Source organism: Scophthalmus maximus, chromosome 17 (genome assembly GCF_022379125.1).
Source record: "Scophthalmus maximus strain ysfricsl-2021 chromosome 17, ASM2237912v1, whole genome shotgun sequence".
NCBI classification, from domain to species: domain Eukaryota; kingdom Metazoa; phylum Chordata; class Actinopteri; order Pleuronectiformes; family Scophthalmidae; genus Scophthalmus; species Scophthalmus maximus.
The window spans coordinates 20,363,073-20,379,823 of record NC_061531.1 but is presented as its reverse complement, the minus strand read 5'-3'; the positions used below and the strand labels follow the sequence as shown (position 1 = coordinate 20,379,823).

The 16,751-nt window shown below is 47.5% G+C and overlaps 1 protein-coding gene, 1 long non-coding RNA gene and 1 pseudogene across 2 annotated transcripts; 1 reads left to right on the top strand and 2 right to left on the bottom strand.

The window, feature by feature from the left end:
- The first annotated feature begins 1,255 nt into the window (after positions 1-1,255).
- LOC124849462 lies at positions 1,256-6,831 on the top strand. The gene is made up of 3 exons (XR_007029897.1): positions 1,256-2,383; positions 5,458-6,430; positions 6,609-6,831. It is a non-coding gene; the product is annotated as an uncharacterized LOC124849462 (long non-coding RNA).
- A 533-nt stretch (positions 6,832-7,364) lies between these two features.
- Positions 7,365-11,281, bottom strand: LOC118289197 (annotated as a pseudogene).
- A 1,080-nt stretch (positions 11,282-12,361) lies between these two features.
- On the bottom strand, positions 12,362-16,693 carry LOC118289144 (keratin, type I cytoskeletal 50 kDa-like). The gene is made up of 7 exons (XM_035615889.2): positions 16,284-16,693; positions 14,909-14,991; positions 14,664-14,820; positions 14,423-14,584; positions 13,842-13,967; positions 13,529-13,749; positions 12,362-12,576 (listed from the first exon to the last, which is right to left on the bottom strand). Exons 1-7 carry the CDS (start codon positions 16,635-16,637, stop codon positions 12,486-12,488), a joined length of 1,194 nt encoding a protein of 397 aa, XP_035471782.1. The 5' UTR covers positions 16,638-16,693; the 3' UTR covers positions 12,362-12,485.
- Positions 16,694-16,751: the final 58 nt, after the last annotated feature.

Below are 16,751 nucleotides of genomic sequence, written 5' to 3'. Positions count from 1 at the left end.
AGACCCTGATACAGACCCTGATACAGACCCTGATACAGACCCTGGTGTAGACCCTGATACAGACCCTGATGTAGACCCTGATGTAGACCCTGATACAGACCCTGATACAGACCCTGATACAGACCCTGGTGTAGACCCTGATGTAGACCCTGGTGTAGACCCTGATACAGACCCTTGTGTAGACCCTGATACAGACCCTGATACAGACCCTTGTGTAGACCCTGATACAGACCCTGATACAGACCCTGATACAGACCGTGATACAGACCCTGATACAGACCCTGGTGTAGACCCTGATGTAGACCCTGATACAGACCCTGATACAGACCATGATACAGACCCTGGTGTAGACCCTGATACAGACCCTGATACAGACCCTGATACAGACCCTGATACAGACCGTGATACAGACCCTGGTGTAGACCCTGGTGTAGATCCTGGTGTAGATCCTAATACAGACCCTGATACAGACCCTGGTGTAGACCCTGATGTAGACCCTGATACAGACCCTGATACAGACCCTGATACAGACCCTGATGTAGACCCTGATGTAGACCCTGATGTAGACCCTGATACAGACCCTGATACAGACCCTGATACAGACCCTGGTGTAGACCCTGATGTAGACCCTGATGTAGACCCTGATACAGACCCTGATACAGACCCTGATACAGACCCTGATACAGACCCTGGTGTAGACCCTGATGTAGACCCTGATGTAGACCCTGGTGTAGACCCTGATACAGACCCTGGTGTAAACCCTGGTGTAGACCCTGATACAGACCCTGGTGTAGACCCTGATGTAGACCCTGATACAGACCCTGATACAGACCCTGATACAGACCCTGGTGTAGACCCTGATACAGACCCTGGTGTAGACCCTGATGTAGACCCTGATACAGACCCTGATACAGACCCTGATACAGACCCTGATACAGACCCTGGTGTAGACCCTGGTGTAGACCCTGATACAGACCCTGATACAGACCCTGATACAGACCCTGGTGTAGACCCTGATACAGACCCTGGTGTAGACCCTGGTGTAGACCCTGATGTAGACCCTGATACAGACCCTGATACAGACCCTGAAGTAGACCCTGGTGTAGACCCTGATGTAGACCCTGGTGTAGACCCTGGTGTAGACCCTGATACAGACCCTGATGTAGATCCTGGTGTAGACCCTGGTGTAGACCCTGATGTAGACCCTGGTGTAGACCCTGATGTAGACCCTGATACAGACCCTGGTGTAGACCCTGATACAGACCCTGGTGTAGACCCTGATGTAGACCCTGATACAGACCCTGATACAGACCCTGATACAGAACCTGATGTAGACCCTGGTGTAGACCCTGAGTCAGAATGTGCACGACCAACATGCTTCTCATCATATAAGTTTTATTCTGACCAACAACATGGAGATGTGGAATTAAAGGACTGTGAGTCAGGACAGGAAGTAATTTACCTGCAGATGTTCAGGAGTTCTGGAGGAGAAAGAACCAGGAGGAACCTTCCGCTAGAGGAAGCGAGTGGAAGTAAAAGATTGAGATATTGAGAACATACGAGGTGTGAGTATTAGATTCTGACACAATGAGCCATAGAATTAAATGAGAATCAACTATATATTTTGTAGACAGAATAATAAACTTTATTATTTTCCTCATTTCATCATTAATAATCCATCGTGTCACAGAAAGTTCAGGCGAAGAAGACATTCTGTGAAGCTGTAGAGACGATCAATGATTCTATTGATGAGTTTATCTGAGCGATCGATCGATTTTGAAAGTTGTTGCTGAAGGAATTGTTTTTGTCCATCGATTTATCAGTTGATCGACAAATCGACTCGTAATCTGACCTCGGATCTGATGTTACTTTGTTTCTTCTCTTATGAACCACCGGTACAAATCTCAGATGAAAGAAAGCAACATCAGATCCGAGTTTAGATAACTAGTTGTTTCACAGCTGATTTATTGATCTGCTGTTTGTGAGGAATGAACGTGAATCCAACCGACGGGCTCTGATCTGCTGGTACATGTCGAAGATTCAACCCTGAAGCCAGAGCAGAGATTTACTGTCTAATGTCTCTGCAGGTCCATGTGTATTTATAGATTCTATAAGGTCTTTTCACACATGCAGGTAAAAGCTACGTTCCATCGAACGTCCTGTCACATGGTTTCAGTGACACATCAGCAAGATGAAGCTCAGGTTCTCCTGTTGAAGGGGCAGAGGACCCTGGGTCAGCATTTCAATCCAATACACTTCTGTAACATTCAGTGAATATTCCCTCAGGTTCTGTGTGCAGCCCTGGATGCTGCGACCTCACAACACTGCAGGGACTCGAGCTCCAGTCGCTACGACTCTGCTGGTTGGAGCTCCGAACAGAGCGGTAAAATCATCCGAATCTAACAGAATCATTACTGCCCCTTTGATTATTCACTTGTAGCCATGAAGAAGTCCATGTTAGTTTTAATCTTTGAGCAACATGTTACGAGGAAAGACGAAGCAGGAACTGAAGCTGTGATCCGTTGTTGTGAGATGCTAGTAGACATTTACCTTTGCTAACTGTTGAGATCCGTTAAAGTTCATGAGTAAAGGTGCTGATCAGCTGGTTTCTGTTGGGACTTGGACAAAAAACAGAATCTGGAACCAGGTTGTAGATTTGACTGAAGCCTCATTCAGCTCTGAGGTGAGGTCACAGGTCAATGATCCAGAACCACAAGAACCAAACCAGAACCAAAGTATCAGACAGATTTACTGGACGGGTTCTCTGAGTGTGAGATGATTGACTTGAAGGACAGTTGGGTCTCGAGTTTCAGTAGTTTAATCCTCAGTGTCACAGTAATGCTCCATGGAACGACAGAGAATCACCAAGTCAACGGAGGACGAACGAGTTTCACCTACATTTGTCTGAGCGGTACAGGTCAGTCGGGGGGTAGAGTGCAGTGCCTTGCTCAGAGGCACTTTGATTCAACATTCATACTTCATCCCTGCTGACTGGTCTGAACTGTGACCAAGCCTCAGCTCTAAACACCATCTGTCAGTCAACACCTACGACAGGTTCCTCGTCTGTTTTCTGTCCGCAGAACGTTTCCTGTACGAGAGAATCAACTGCGGCTGCGTTTGTCATATGTGAAACACAAACTCCGGAAAAATGTCTGGACCCAATTTTTGGGACACGATCCGTCTCTTCTCGAGTCCCAACAGAATCCAGCTGATCAGGAGTTCATCTCTGCCTGAACTCTAACAGAGTCATGATCCGACTGTTACACTGAAACAGTTCCAGTCAATTGTTAAAAATATTGAGTTAAGTGGACAAGTTCATGTTTAACACCATCCACAGCTGACAGAGGCTAACAGCTGTTTAACACCTCATACACCTGTAAGCTCCGCCTTCAGAAGGGAGGCGGTGGAGACGCTCGCTGACCAACAGCTGCAGCCATCGTTCAGTTCACAGCATAGCTAGGTGCTTAGCATGCTAACATCAGTAGACGCAGTGACAGAAAGAAACGTTGTTGTAGTTGTTGTTGTTTTTGTTTTCACCTCTGGACACAGAAGTTGGCGGTAGAAGGAACACACACAAACGCACACGTCAGTAACGCTCACGTCGGTAACGGCTCACGGCGGTAGCGGCTCACGGCTCACGTCAGTAACGCTCACGTCAGTAACGCTCACGTCAGTAACGCTCACGGCAGTAACGGCTCACGTCAGTAACGACTCACGTCGGTAACGCTCACGTCGGTAACGCTCACGTCTGTAACGCTCACGGCAGTAACGCTCACGGCAGTAACGCTCACGTCAGTAACGCTCACGTCAGTAACGGCTCACATCGGTAACGCTCACGTCGGTAACGACTCACGTCGGTAACGCTCACGTCAGTAACGGCTCACGTCAGTAACGCTCACGTCGGTAACGCTCACGTCAGTAACGGCTCACGTCAGTAACGCTCACGTCAGTAACGGCTCACGTCAGTAACGCTCACGTCGGTAACGACTCACGTCAGTAACGCTCACGTCAGTAACGGCTCACGTCGGTAACGCTCACGTCGGTAACGCTCACGTCAGTAACGCTCACGGCAGTAACGGCTCACGTCAGTAACGCTCACGTCAGTAACGCTCACGGCAGTAACGGCTCACGTCAGTAACGCTCACGTCAGTAACGCTCACGTCAGTAACGCTCACGTCAGTAACGGCTCACGTCAGTAACGCTCACGTCGGTAACGACTCACGTCGGTAACGCTCACGCCGGTAACGCTCACGTCTGTAACGACTCACGGCAGTAACGCTCACGTCAGTAACGCTCACGTCAGTAACGGCTCACGTCGGTAACGCTCACGTCAGTAACGCTCACGGCAGTAACGGCTCACGTCAGTAACGACTCACGTCGGTAACGCTCATGTCGGTAACGACTCACGTCAGTAACGCTCACGTCAGTAACGCTCACGTCAGTAACGCTCACGTCAGTAACGGCTCACGTCAGTAACGCTCACGTCGGTAACGACTCACGTCGGTAACGCTCACGCCGGTAACGCTCACGTCTGTAACGACTCACGGCAGTAACGCTCACGTCAGTAACGCTCACGTCAGTAACGGCTCACGTCGGTAACGCTCACGTCGGTAACGCTCACGTCTGTAACGCTCACGGCAGTAACGCTCACGGCAGTAACGGCTCACGTCAGTAAAGCGCACGTCAGTAACGCTCACGTCAGTAACGGCTCACGTCAGTAACGCTCACGTCAGTAACGCTCACGTCAGTAACGCTCACGTCAGTAACACTCACGTCAGTAACGGCTCACGTCAGTAAAGCGCACGTCAGTAACGCTCACGTCAGTAACGGCTCACGTCAGTAACGCTCACGTCAGTAACGCTCACGTCAGTAACGGCTCACGTCAGTAACGCTCACGTCAGTAACGACTCACATTAAACTCTTAGCCCAAGAGTGAAACGTGGATATGAAAAGTGACGCCTGGTGTGTATACCTGATGCTGCTGCTAACTGTCAGATCAATAAGTGATTTGTATTTACGATCAGTTTGACAGCTGGCCCGGGGCGGGGGCCGGGCCAGCTGTCAAACTAAATATCATGGCTACTTTTACATTTGACTCGTTCTGCGGCTGAAAGGTCACAGAGCCGCCGGCGGCTGCAACAACCAGTCGCTGCACATCTTCACATCAGACTGATCGGATGATTGATTGTCATTGGATGCCTGTTGTATTGCATCAACTGTGTAACATTACTGGCCTCATCTATCAAATTCATCGTTTTCCATCAGAAAGTGTTCTCAGCTCGCTGTCGTTCACCAGAGGTTTGTTCTTGTTCAGACGAGGTTTCATGTGATTTGCTCCTGAAACATTTTAAACCTGTTTTTCACTGTTGTAAAAACATGAGCCTGCATTTTAATTTCATGTTAATAACCTCCTAACCTCCTAATAACCTCCATCAATGTTTTCTCTCCTGTCCTCAGGAGTCAAAACTACTGAACCCATTCCCACAAACCTGCGAGGAAGCTCGGGACACGAGCCAAGAGAGAATCCTTCTAACAGGAATCTTGAATCCCTTTCGTCAACACTGAGATTAAAATCAGACACGATGATTCTCTGAGTGTTCGGAGCTGGAAGCTGCAGAGTTCAGAGTTAAAACGTGAGGGAGGTGAATCACATGAAGGTCGAGGGTCACCACACTGCTCTGGACACAGAACAGGATCATGATGAAAAGAAGGACCGATTTTTTATGTAAGTCCAGGGAACCGCTGTTACACGTGAAATAAGAGACGACGTTCAACTGCAAACAACCGTCAGTGAGTTTTGAGCCGCGCAGCGACTGAAGCTAACGTAGCTCTGCAACCGGGAGTTGACGTGGATGAGTGACATCCGAACTGGAGCCACAACACGACGCTCAGGGACGTTTCAACTTGAATCTCCACATTTCGACTCATTTCTTTTCTCTTGTCTGTCCCCGATACTCTTCCGTAGAGGACAGTGTCGGAGGACGAGAGCTGTGTAGAAACATCTCGTGGAAGTGGAGACGTTTCTTGAAAAAGTGTCCTCACTTGGGACGAGGCCAAACTTTGGCACCGGGAGACATTTTTGAAAAGAGATGAGATTCATGGATAATTCTAAGAAGTGTGGACATGTTGGGATGTAAAGACATTCTGGGACGGTATTTTTTTAGGAAAATGGACTTTTCATTTGAGCGCGAAGACGTTTCACCTGCGAGTCTCTAGACGTGAGAACAAACTGATGTTGAAACACATTCCTGAGTTTCTCTCCTCTGATAATTTCCCCTCGACAGTTTGAGGTTGTGAACCTCCAGGGAATCACTGCAGGTTCATGCAACGTCCTCACAAGTCATGTGGTGTGTCCCCTCCAGGCTTCCATACACCTGCAGGACATCCAGCCACCGTTTAACGGTTCAGAGACGCGTCTCAAACACTTAAAGTTCAGTATGTTGACAGATGTTTCTTTTTATGTGGTTATTGTTGTAACGCTGCTCTAACACAAACATTCTGCTTCTTTTGTCCTTGAAACTTTACCTGAGAAAAACCACCAGAGTCAAATAACTGTTGTGTAATCTCTCCTCCGAGAGTTGACAAGTATTCATGTCTGATCTTTGCAGGTGAGATGAAAAACGACGCCCAGAGGGACGATGAGGATTATCTCACCTGTGATACGTGCAAGTATTAAATCTGTCCCGGTCGCAGACGTGAAACAGCCTATCAGAGCCGCTGGCGCTAACAGAACTCTGACAGGCTGCTCAACCGACAACGCTCAGGGAGAGGGATCAATCACAGGACGACCAGCAGGGGGCGGCGCCTCGGGGATGGGACCAGGACGACCAGCAGGGGGCGGTGCCTCGGGGACGGGACCAGGACGACCAGCAGGGGGCGGCGCCTCGGGGACGGGACCAGGACGACCAGCAGGGGGCGGTGCCTCTGGGACGGGACCAGGACGACCAGCAGGGGGCGGCGCCTCTGGGACGGGACCAGGGCGACCAGCAGGGGGCGGTGCCTCGGGGACGGGACCAGGGCGACAGCAGGGGGCGGTGCCTCGGGGACGGGACCAGGACGACCAGCAGGGGGCGGTGCCTCGGGGACGGGACCAGGACGACCAGCAGGGGGCAGCGCCTCGGGGACGGGACCAGGACGACCAGCAGGGGGCGCCGCCTCTGGGACGGGACCAGGACGACCAGCAGGGGGCGGCGCCTCTGGGACGGGACCAGGACGACCAGCAGGGGGCGGCACCGCGGTGACGGCACCTCGGGGACGGGACCAGGACGACCAGCAGGGGGCGCCGCCTCTGGGACGGGACCAGGACGACCAGCAGGGGGCGGCACCGCGGTGACGGCACCTCGGGGACGGGACCAGGACGACCAGCAGGCGACGCCGCCTCACCTGCCGGCCGCCTCTCCGTCCAACAGCCTCCTGTACTCGGCGATCTCCATCTCCAGTCTGGTCTTGATGTCCAGAAGCCTCTGATATTCCTGAGACTGTCGCTCTATGTCGGCGTTCAGCGACACCAGCTGCTCCTCCAGCATCGTCACCTGGACGAGAGGAAGAGGAGGAAGAAGATTCTCAGGTTTCCATCAAACTCAGCAGGTGATGAGATGAAACTCACCTGCAGCTGGAATCCACCGAGCTGTCGGGAGAAACGGTTCTGAGTCTCGGCCAGAGACGACTCCAGAGACGCTTTCTGAGGAGAAACACCCAGAAGAGTCACGACCTCCTCATTCATTCATATTTATCATTCTTTATTATTCTTTATTATTCTTTATTAATCTTTATTAATCTTTATTATTCTTTATTATTCTTTATTATTCTTTATTAATCTTTATTATTCTTTATTATTCTTTATTCATCTATATTATTCTTTATTAATCTTTATTATTCTTTAGCACTCTTTGTGAATATTTATGAATCTTTATTCATTTTTATGAATCTTTATGAATCCTTTCATGTTTGAATGTGTCGTTGTCGTTTGACAGGAAACTGAACCACAGTGAAATCCTTACTGTGACCATTTTGAAAGAATAATTATCAGAACGGGACCTGGTGGCTGTGAGGCAGTGAAATAACTCAACAATATCTGTGTCTCTGATGATGATGATGATGATGATGATGATGATGATGATGATGACCTCACCATGCTCATTGCCGACTGACACTCGATCTGCAGAGAATGCAGCGTACGCTTGACCTCGTTGACCTCTGTCCGGGTCGAGTGCAGGGTCGTCGTCTGAGAGGTCACCTCCTTGTTCAGGACCTCAGTCTGCAACAGATGTGTCAACAGACACACAGACGGTCAACAGACACGAGGACGGGTCAACAGACACACAGATGGGTCAACGGACACTAAGACGGGTCAACAGACACACAGATGTGCCAACAGACACACAGACGGTCAACAGACACGAGGACGGGTCAACAGACACAGATGGGTCAACAGACACAGAAGGGTCAACAGACACACAGATGGTCAACAGACACGAGGACGGGTCAACAGACACACAGATGGTCAACAGACACGAGGACGGGTCAACAGACACACAGATGGGTCAACAGACGGGTCAACGGACACACAGATGGGTCAACAGACACAGATGGTCAACAGACACACAGATGGTCAACAGACACGAGGACGGGTCAACAGACACACAGATGGGTCAACAGACACAGATGGTCAACAGACACACAGATGGTCAACAGACACGAGGACGGGTCAAAAGACACACAGACGGTCAACAGACACGAGGACGGGTCAACAGACACACAGATGGGTCAACGGACACTAAGACGGGTCAACAGACACACAGATGGTGAACAGACACGAGGACGGGTCAACAGACACACAGATGGGTCAACAGCCGGGTCAACAGACGGGTCAACGGACACAGACAGGTCAACAGACGGGTCAACGGACACACAGACGGGTCAACAGACACACAGATGGTCAACAGACACGAGGACGGGTCAACAGACACACAGATGGGTCAACAGACGGGTCAACGGACACACAGACGGGTCAACAGACACAGATGGTCAACAGACACACAGATGGTCAACAGACACGAGGACGGGTCAACAGACGGGTCAACAGACGGGTCAACGGACACAGACAGGTCAACAGACGGCTCAATGAAAACACAGATGGGTCAACAGACACACAGACGGGTCAACAGAAGGGTAAACAGACACAGACGGGTCAACAGACGGGTCAACAGACGGGTCAACAGAAGGGTAAACAGACCTTGGTCTTCAACCAGTTCTCCAGTTCCCTCTGGTTCTTGGTGGCGTCGGCCTCGTACTGTTCTCTGATCTCAGACATGATCTTGTTGAGGTTGACGCCCGGAGCGGCGTCCACCTGCGAGTTCACTTGACTGCTCAACTGAGCTCGCATCGCCAGCAGCTCCTACACACACACACACACACATACACACACACACACACACACACACATACACACACACACACACACACACTGTGTTTTGGCAGTTTTTAGATTCTTGATAAAAACGATCCGCCACAGTTTTACAGTTTAAAATTTTAACATTTTTACATGAAAAAGTTAACAAAACTAAAATGTGTACCGTGTGGATCACCTGAAACTGATGATTAATAATTCATATTGAAAACCTGAAGGTTCATGGTGTCTGGTGTAATGAGCAGCTCAGATACTGGGGGGCGCTAGAGGACCGTCGGTACTGAAGAGACGGTCACGTCTGGGCAAACTGAGATTTGTAAACATTAAAAAAAGATAATTTCATATTATGAGCTTTTCATTTCATTTGGTGCTAAAGTTCAAAAATGAACTTGAGATGAAAAACTCATTTAATTTTGAATTATATTATGTTATGTTATATTATATTATATTATATTATATCATATCAGATCATATCAGATCATATCATATCATATCATATCATCTGATGTGAAGCTCCGACCTCCTCGTGGTTCTTCTTCAGGAAGATCAGCTCCTCCCTCAGACCCTCGATCTGCATCTCCAGGTCGGTTCTGGACATAGTCAGCTCGTCCAGGAGTCTCCTCAGCCCGGCGGTGTCGGCCTCCACCGACTGACGCATGGCGAGCTCGTTCTCAAACCTGCAGGAGGAAGATCAGAGGTCAAGGAGGTCACCATGTGTAAATGTCCAGGGGGCGGGGCTTAGAACTCACTGTCCTGAAGTCGTCCGCAGCCAGACGGGAGTTATCGATGCTGAGGTGGACGGATCCATTCACCCTGATGGCCTCATGGATCTGGAGAGACAGACAGACAGACAGACAGACAGACAGGTGAGAGACAGACAGACAGACAGACAGGTGAGAGACAGACAGACAGACAGACAGGTGAGAGACAGACAGACGGACGGACGACAGACAGACAGACAGGTGAGAGACAGACAGAAAGACAGGTGAGAGACAGACAGACAGACAGGTGAGAGACAGACAGACAGACAAACAGGTAAGAGACAGACAGGTGAGAGACGGACAGACAGACAGACAGGTGAGAGACAGACAGACAGACAGGTGAGAGACGGACAGACAGACAGACAGACAGGTGAGAGACGGACAGACAGACAGACACATGAGAGACAGACAGACAGACAGACAGGTGAGAGGAGGAGGAGGAGGTGGAGGAGGAGGAGAAGGAGGTGGAGGAGGAAGAGGAGGAGGAGGAGAAGGAGGAGGTGGAGGAGGAAGAGGTGGAGGAGGAGGAGGAGAAGGAGGTGGTGGAGGAGGAGGAGAAGGAGGTGGAGGAGGAAGAGGAGGAGGAGGAGAAGGAGGAGGTGGAGGAAGAGGAGGAGGAGGAGAAGGAGGAGGAGGAGGAAGAGGAGGAAGAGGAGGAGGAGGAGGAGGAGGAGAAGGAGGTGGAGGAGGAGGAGGAGGAGGACGCTCACCTTGCCCTGCAGCTCAGCGATGGTGCTGAAGAAGGCTCTGTAGTCCCGGGTGGTGGGGCCGACCTTGCTCTCCACAAACTCCCTGATCTTCAGCTCCAGCTCTCCGTTGGCCTTCTCCAGCGCCGCCACCTTGGCCAGGTAGGAGGCCAGGCGGTCGTTCAGGTTCTGCATGGTGAACTTCTCGTTGCCGATGACGCTCTCATTGACCGCCGCTCCTCCTGCTCCCAGGCGTCCCGCGGAGGCAGAGGACATGCGGACACCTTCGCCTCCTGCTCCACGTAGACGCTGCCTGACCTCACAGACGACACCAGTCTGCCGCCGCCGAGGGCCATCATGGCGCCGCCGACGCTCGTCACCGACCTGGAGGAGGAGGAGGTGCGAGACATGAAGGAGGAGGTCATGACGGATGCTGCGGCTGTAGACAATCTGGACGGAACAGGAAGCTGCCTGCAAAGTGGACCTTCTGCTTCCTGCTGCAGGTCCTGTCTTCACCCACACTTCATATTAACCCAGTGACGGTGAGCTGATGATGTCCCTGATCATTTTTAAATATGAACTTTGGCCACACATGGAAGTGACTTTGCTTTATTTATGTATTGTCATGACAAATACGTCCAGAGACAATGAATCTGTCAATTATTATTTCAGTGAGCCAATGAATTGTTTTGTATGAACAAAGCTCATGATACAGATCAATTGACATCTTTGTTTTTTACAGTATCATTTTTTTTTTCACTTAACCAGAGGAGTAGTGAATATTTAATATTGAATATAGAATATTGGATATTGAATATTGAATATAGAATATAGAATATAGAATAGGGAATATGGAATATGGAATATGGAATAAAGAATAAAGAATATTGAATATTGAATATTGAATATTGAATATTGAATATTGAATATATCATATTGAATATTAAATATTGAGTACTTTCTCCAAACATTTGTTTTGGTATATCCTCATATTTTCCTTTAAAATGGGTGAAACAGCGCCCCCCCTGGTCTGCTCAATGTTTTAAAGAGGAGGAGCCTCAGCTTTGACAATCAGCCAATCAGCTGCTCAGGTTCTGGTCTCTCTTTAATCATTTCCTTTTTCATTGAGTTCATCTTTTGTTTTTATTAATGATTTTTTATGAATGTTTATTTATTCTTTTTTTCCTTTATTAATGTTTATCATTGTTTATTGCTTTTTTCATTTATCAATTTTTTGTCATTAATTTTGTAATTTTGAAATTATTCATTATTTTTTCATATACAAATTTTTCTTTTTCTTCTCTCTCGTTACTTTTTCTCTTTTTGTTTTGTGCTCAATACAAATCTCGACCTGATCATAACTTTTCTCATCAATAATAAACTTTTTACTTGTTTATCTGGAACTTCCCGTTGTGACTGAAATGTGAAGAAAACTGATTCTCTGTCTTAATAACTTTAATAACTATTCACCAGCTGATGAGATGAAATCACTCGAGACACAGACATGATGTCAGACGTTTTTTTATTGAAGCACAGACTTTACTGACTCTGATTACAGTATTATGGATCTCTGATTACAGTATTATGGAATAACAGTATTATGGATCTCTGATTATTACTGGTCACAGTTTAACTGCTGGTCGTCACCACATTTCCATCGGCGTCCACTTCCTGCACGATGGTCACCACGCGGGTCGTCTTGATGGTGGAGGTGGTGGTGCTACAGAAACACAGAAATAATATCAGTATTTATATGAATACATATATATTTGAATTCTGGTTTCTTTCCTTTGTTCCAAACAGACTCAAGCAGATTTAAATAATATTCCCACATGAGATCAGAAACACTGACAAAATCTGAGATTATTGAGTTTCATGGTTTGATTTGATGGAACCTGTTTTTTTTCATCACTGCGTGACACCTTGTACAGTTGGAGTCTTAATCAATGATTAAATATTTTCATTTTGTGAAACAAGGTGTTCACACCGTCCTACAGTCTGTTCATGTCAGACAGAGAGCGAGCGGTGACATCAGAGGTAGAAGTCCAATAATAAATAAAAAATATCCATGTTGTGAATTAAAAAAAAAGAGAAATGTGAAAATTATTAAAAATACTTTAATTTTGAATCATTAAAATCAAACTGCAGAAAGTTCAGAAAGGCTCCATGTGATCGATTATACCTTCTGATATCATAGATTATTACTTAGATTATCCCTGGATCAAGTTCATTGTATGTTTTCTGTTCATCAATTATAATAATAATGTTAATAATAATAATGCTAATTTAATCTGGGACGTTACTGTAAAATCTATATATTTTCACTATTACAACCAGTCTGAACATTTTCTGGACTGTGTGTATACACACACACACACACACACACACACACACACACACACGTATGTATTTACAATATGTACAGTATAAATATATATATATATATTATATATATATATATATATATATATATATATATATATATATATATATATTATATATACAGGACATTTCAAGAGGTGCTGGACGTCTGAGCTCGGGGAAAAAGTGAAACTGTTGATCTGGGATGTTTCGTGTTTCCTGTGTCTGTAGACGTCTGTTGATCGATTAGTGTACAGTAATGTATTGTAATGTACAGTACTGTACAGGCGCGTGGAGCCGTGCAGACCAACCTCTTGGCGTCTCCGTCCAGCAGCCTCCTGTACTCGGCGATCTCCAGCTCCAGCCGGGTCTTGATGTCCAGCAGTTCACAGTACTGGACCTTCTGGTTGTTGAGGTCGGACCTCAGCTGGGCCAGCTGCTCCTCCAGACCCTCCACCTGCGCCTGGTACCCGGCCAACATGTTGCCGTAGCGGCTCTTGGTCTCGGCCAGAGTTCCCTCCAGAGCAGCTTTCTGTCGGGGGAGGGTGGACGGACACGACCCGTTTACTCTTACGCCTACAAAGAGGCCGCAGACGTTCTGTGGAGATGGTTGTGTTTTCTCACCTTGCTGATCTGAGCCTGAAGTTTGATTTCCAGACTCTGGAGAATTCGTCTGACTTGTCCGACCTCAGACTTGGACATCTGCAGAGTCTCGGTGCTCACGGACACTTCTTTGTTCAGCTCGGCCGTCTGCAGATCCACAAACGTATCAGATCGAGGACGAGAACAAAGAACCTCCACCAGCACCAGGGTTGTCTGCTTGTCGCAGCTGTTCTGGAGCTTTTGGTCTCAACACATGATTCTCCTCCGAGCATCAATGAGCGACTCTCTGCTCCCAGAACTAAAAATCTTAAAAGTTTTTTAGGACTTGTAAGTCAACTTATATGTTTAAACTCAAAAGGTACAATTGAAAAAAAACCTTAAGAAAGATGAAAATGTTCAACTTGTTAAACAAAAAATTAGATCAACGTGTTACAAACATACAATTAAAGACTTAAATCTGAAAAACAAAAGAAAAGACGTATAAATGTGAAAAACTAGATGAACAGAATAAAAGTTAAAACTGAAACTTAACTTATAAAACTTTAAGATATTAATATTGAAGGTAGTGGACAGCAGGGGGCAGCAGTGAGCGCTGGTCTCACCTTGGTCTGGAACCAGGCCTCCAGCTCTTTGCGGTTCTTGGTGGCGACGTTCTCGTAATGTTCCCGGATTCCGGACATGACGCTGCTCAGATCCTCCTGCGGAGCGGCGTCCACCTCCACGTTCACCTGGCCTCCCATCTGCGCCCTTAGAGCCAGCAGGTCCTGAGGGAGGACGAGGACACCGGTCAAACGTCCGTCTTTACTTCGTCATTATCATTTCTTGTGGTTTTGTTGGACTCACCTCCTCGTGGTTCCTCTTCAGCTGGAGCAGCTCGTCCTTCAGACCGTCCACCTGCATGGCCAGGTCGCTGCGGCCCACGGTCAGCTCGCCCAGAACCTTCCTCAGCCCGCCGATGTCGGCCTCCACCGACTGACGCATGCCCATCTCGTTGTCGTACCTGCAAGTGAGCGAACGCTAAGTTGAAGACAAATCCTCAGATGATCAGATCATCGAATCACATCACGCCACGTGTTTCTCCTCCTCACTTGACTTTGAAGTCGTCGGTGGCGAGCTGGGAGTTGTCGATGGCGAGGACCAGGGCCGCGTTTCCACGAGCGGCGTGGCAGAGCTGAGCACAGGAAGAAGAGTTTAGATTCAAGGTTTCATGGACTTTTTCCTGTTCTCCAACGTGGCCACCAGGGGGCTCACAGGTTCTTGAAAGTGTTTGTCGTAAAAAATAAAAGCAAGAATATAAAAAAGACAATAAGTGTTTGAAAACTTATACGACTTAAAAATCTAAATCTATTGAAATTTATAGAACACAAAACGTAAGATTTTATGACTTCAAATAAATTTGAGTCCCTTAAAAATCAACAATATTTATTTGAATGAGTTTTACCTAAATCAAAAAACTAAAGCTTTTAGGTTTTTTCAGTTATTGAATTAAAAATTACATTGATTCCTTCTGACAGGAAGTCGTGGTGAAGAAGCAAATTTAAATAAAAAGAGTTCTGGTAAAACTTAAACTTTAAATACTTTTAATACTAAGGAATTTCACTTTTTCAAAAAACGTTAAAAAACAAAAATAGTATTACTATTTCAAAACTTTACAACTTTGAAAAGCTAAAAGACAAAAAGATTTGAAACAAATGTCTAATGATTTTTAAAAAAAGACAAAGTTATAAAACATAAAGTAAAGTGTTAAATTGAATTTGTTCATAAACTGTAGACAGACAGTCAGGTGATAGAACCTGTTACCTGACCACACCCAACCCTCCCCCAGCCACACACACACACACACACACACACACACACACACACACACACACACCAGTTTCTGTTGAAATCATCTGCATGAACAAACTGAACATTTGACATGTTGGACATGTTCACGTCACTGTTCCTGGAAACTTTCACTGTGACAGTTTCGTTGGAACAAACACGATCAAACAGTCGAGTCGCGTCAGAGAAAAATCATAATCTCTGCAAATATCTTTTTAATTCGCCTTTTTTCAGTCAGAGACTTTCTTCAGCAGCTTTTCATGTTCTAATGTTTAAGAAACAGAAAACTTAGTTCAGTGGCTGTCGGAGAATCTGAGGTCGACACCGTGTCTTTTCATTTGAGTGAAGCTGCGACTCGATTCCCTTGACGCCTCGAGTGCTGCAGCAGAGACCTGTTGAAGAAAGTGTCTGAAACTCCTGAATTAAAAAGACATTTGCACAGATTAAAGTCTGCAGATGATTTCTTTTCAGCGTTTTTTCCTTTTGTCGCCACAGATAAACGGGTTGAATGTAACTAAACAGCATTTATCATATTGTATCTGAACGTTAAAGCTTCATGACATGTGGACCCCTGGTCCCCCGGAGCCTGCGCGTGAGGCGCCGCCTGCCAGGCTGAACTCAGGGTAAAGACCTTCTCACCTCCTCCTGCATCTTTTTGATGCGGATGCTGAAGGCGGTGAGGTCGTGCCCCTCCGGCCGGGCCTTGTTCTCCAGGAACTGCCTGATCTTCAGCTCCAGCTCGCCGTTGGCCTTCTCCAGGGAGCGCACCTTCTCCAGGTAGGAGGCCAGGCGGTCGTTCAGGTTCTGCATGGTGGCCTTCTTGTTGATGTCAACCACGTTTGCGGAGGCACCGGCGGCGGCAGCAGAGGAGCCGTAGGAGTAGGAGGCCTTGGAGACACGGACCCCAGATCCTCCAGCGCCGCCGTAGACGCTGCCGACACGGCGGCCGAAGGAGGAGGACATGAAGTTGTTGCTGGTGGAGAAGGAGGTCATGGCTGCTGGTCGTCGGCGGTCGTCGGCTCTGAGCGGAGAGTGAAGATGAGCTGGGATGTCGGCTCCTTTTATGCCTCCAAACGAGGGAAGGGTGTGGTGGTGGTCAGTCAGGTT

Excerpts from the sequence above, each read along its gene's own strand:
- LOC118289144 (XM_035615889.2), bottom strand. The coding sequence starts at position 16,637 with ATGACCTCCTTCTCCACCAGCAACAACTTCATGTCCTCCTCCTTCGGC. Across the intron at positions 13,968-14,422 it reads AGGCCTGGTTCCAGACCAAG|ACGGCCGAGCTGAACAAAGA; the intron begins GTGAGACCAGCG and ends GTGGATCTGCAG. Across the intron at positions 13,750-13,841 it reads TTCAGGCTCAGATCAGCAAG|AAAGCTGCTCTGGAGGGAAC; the intron begins GTGAGAAAACAC and ends CTCCCCCGACAG.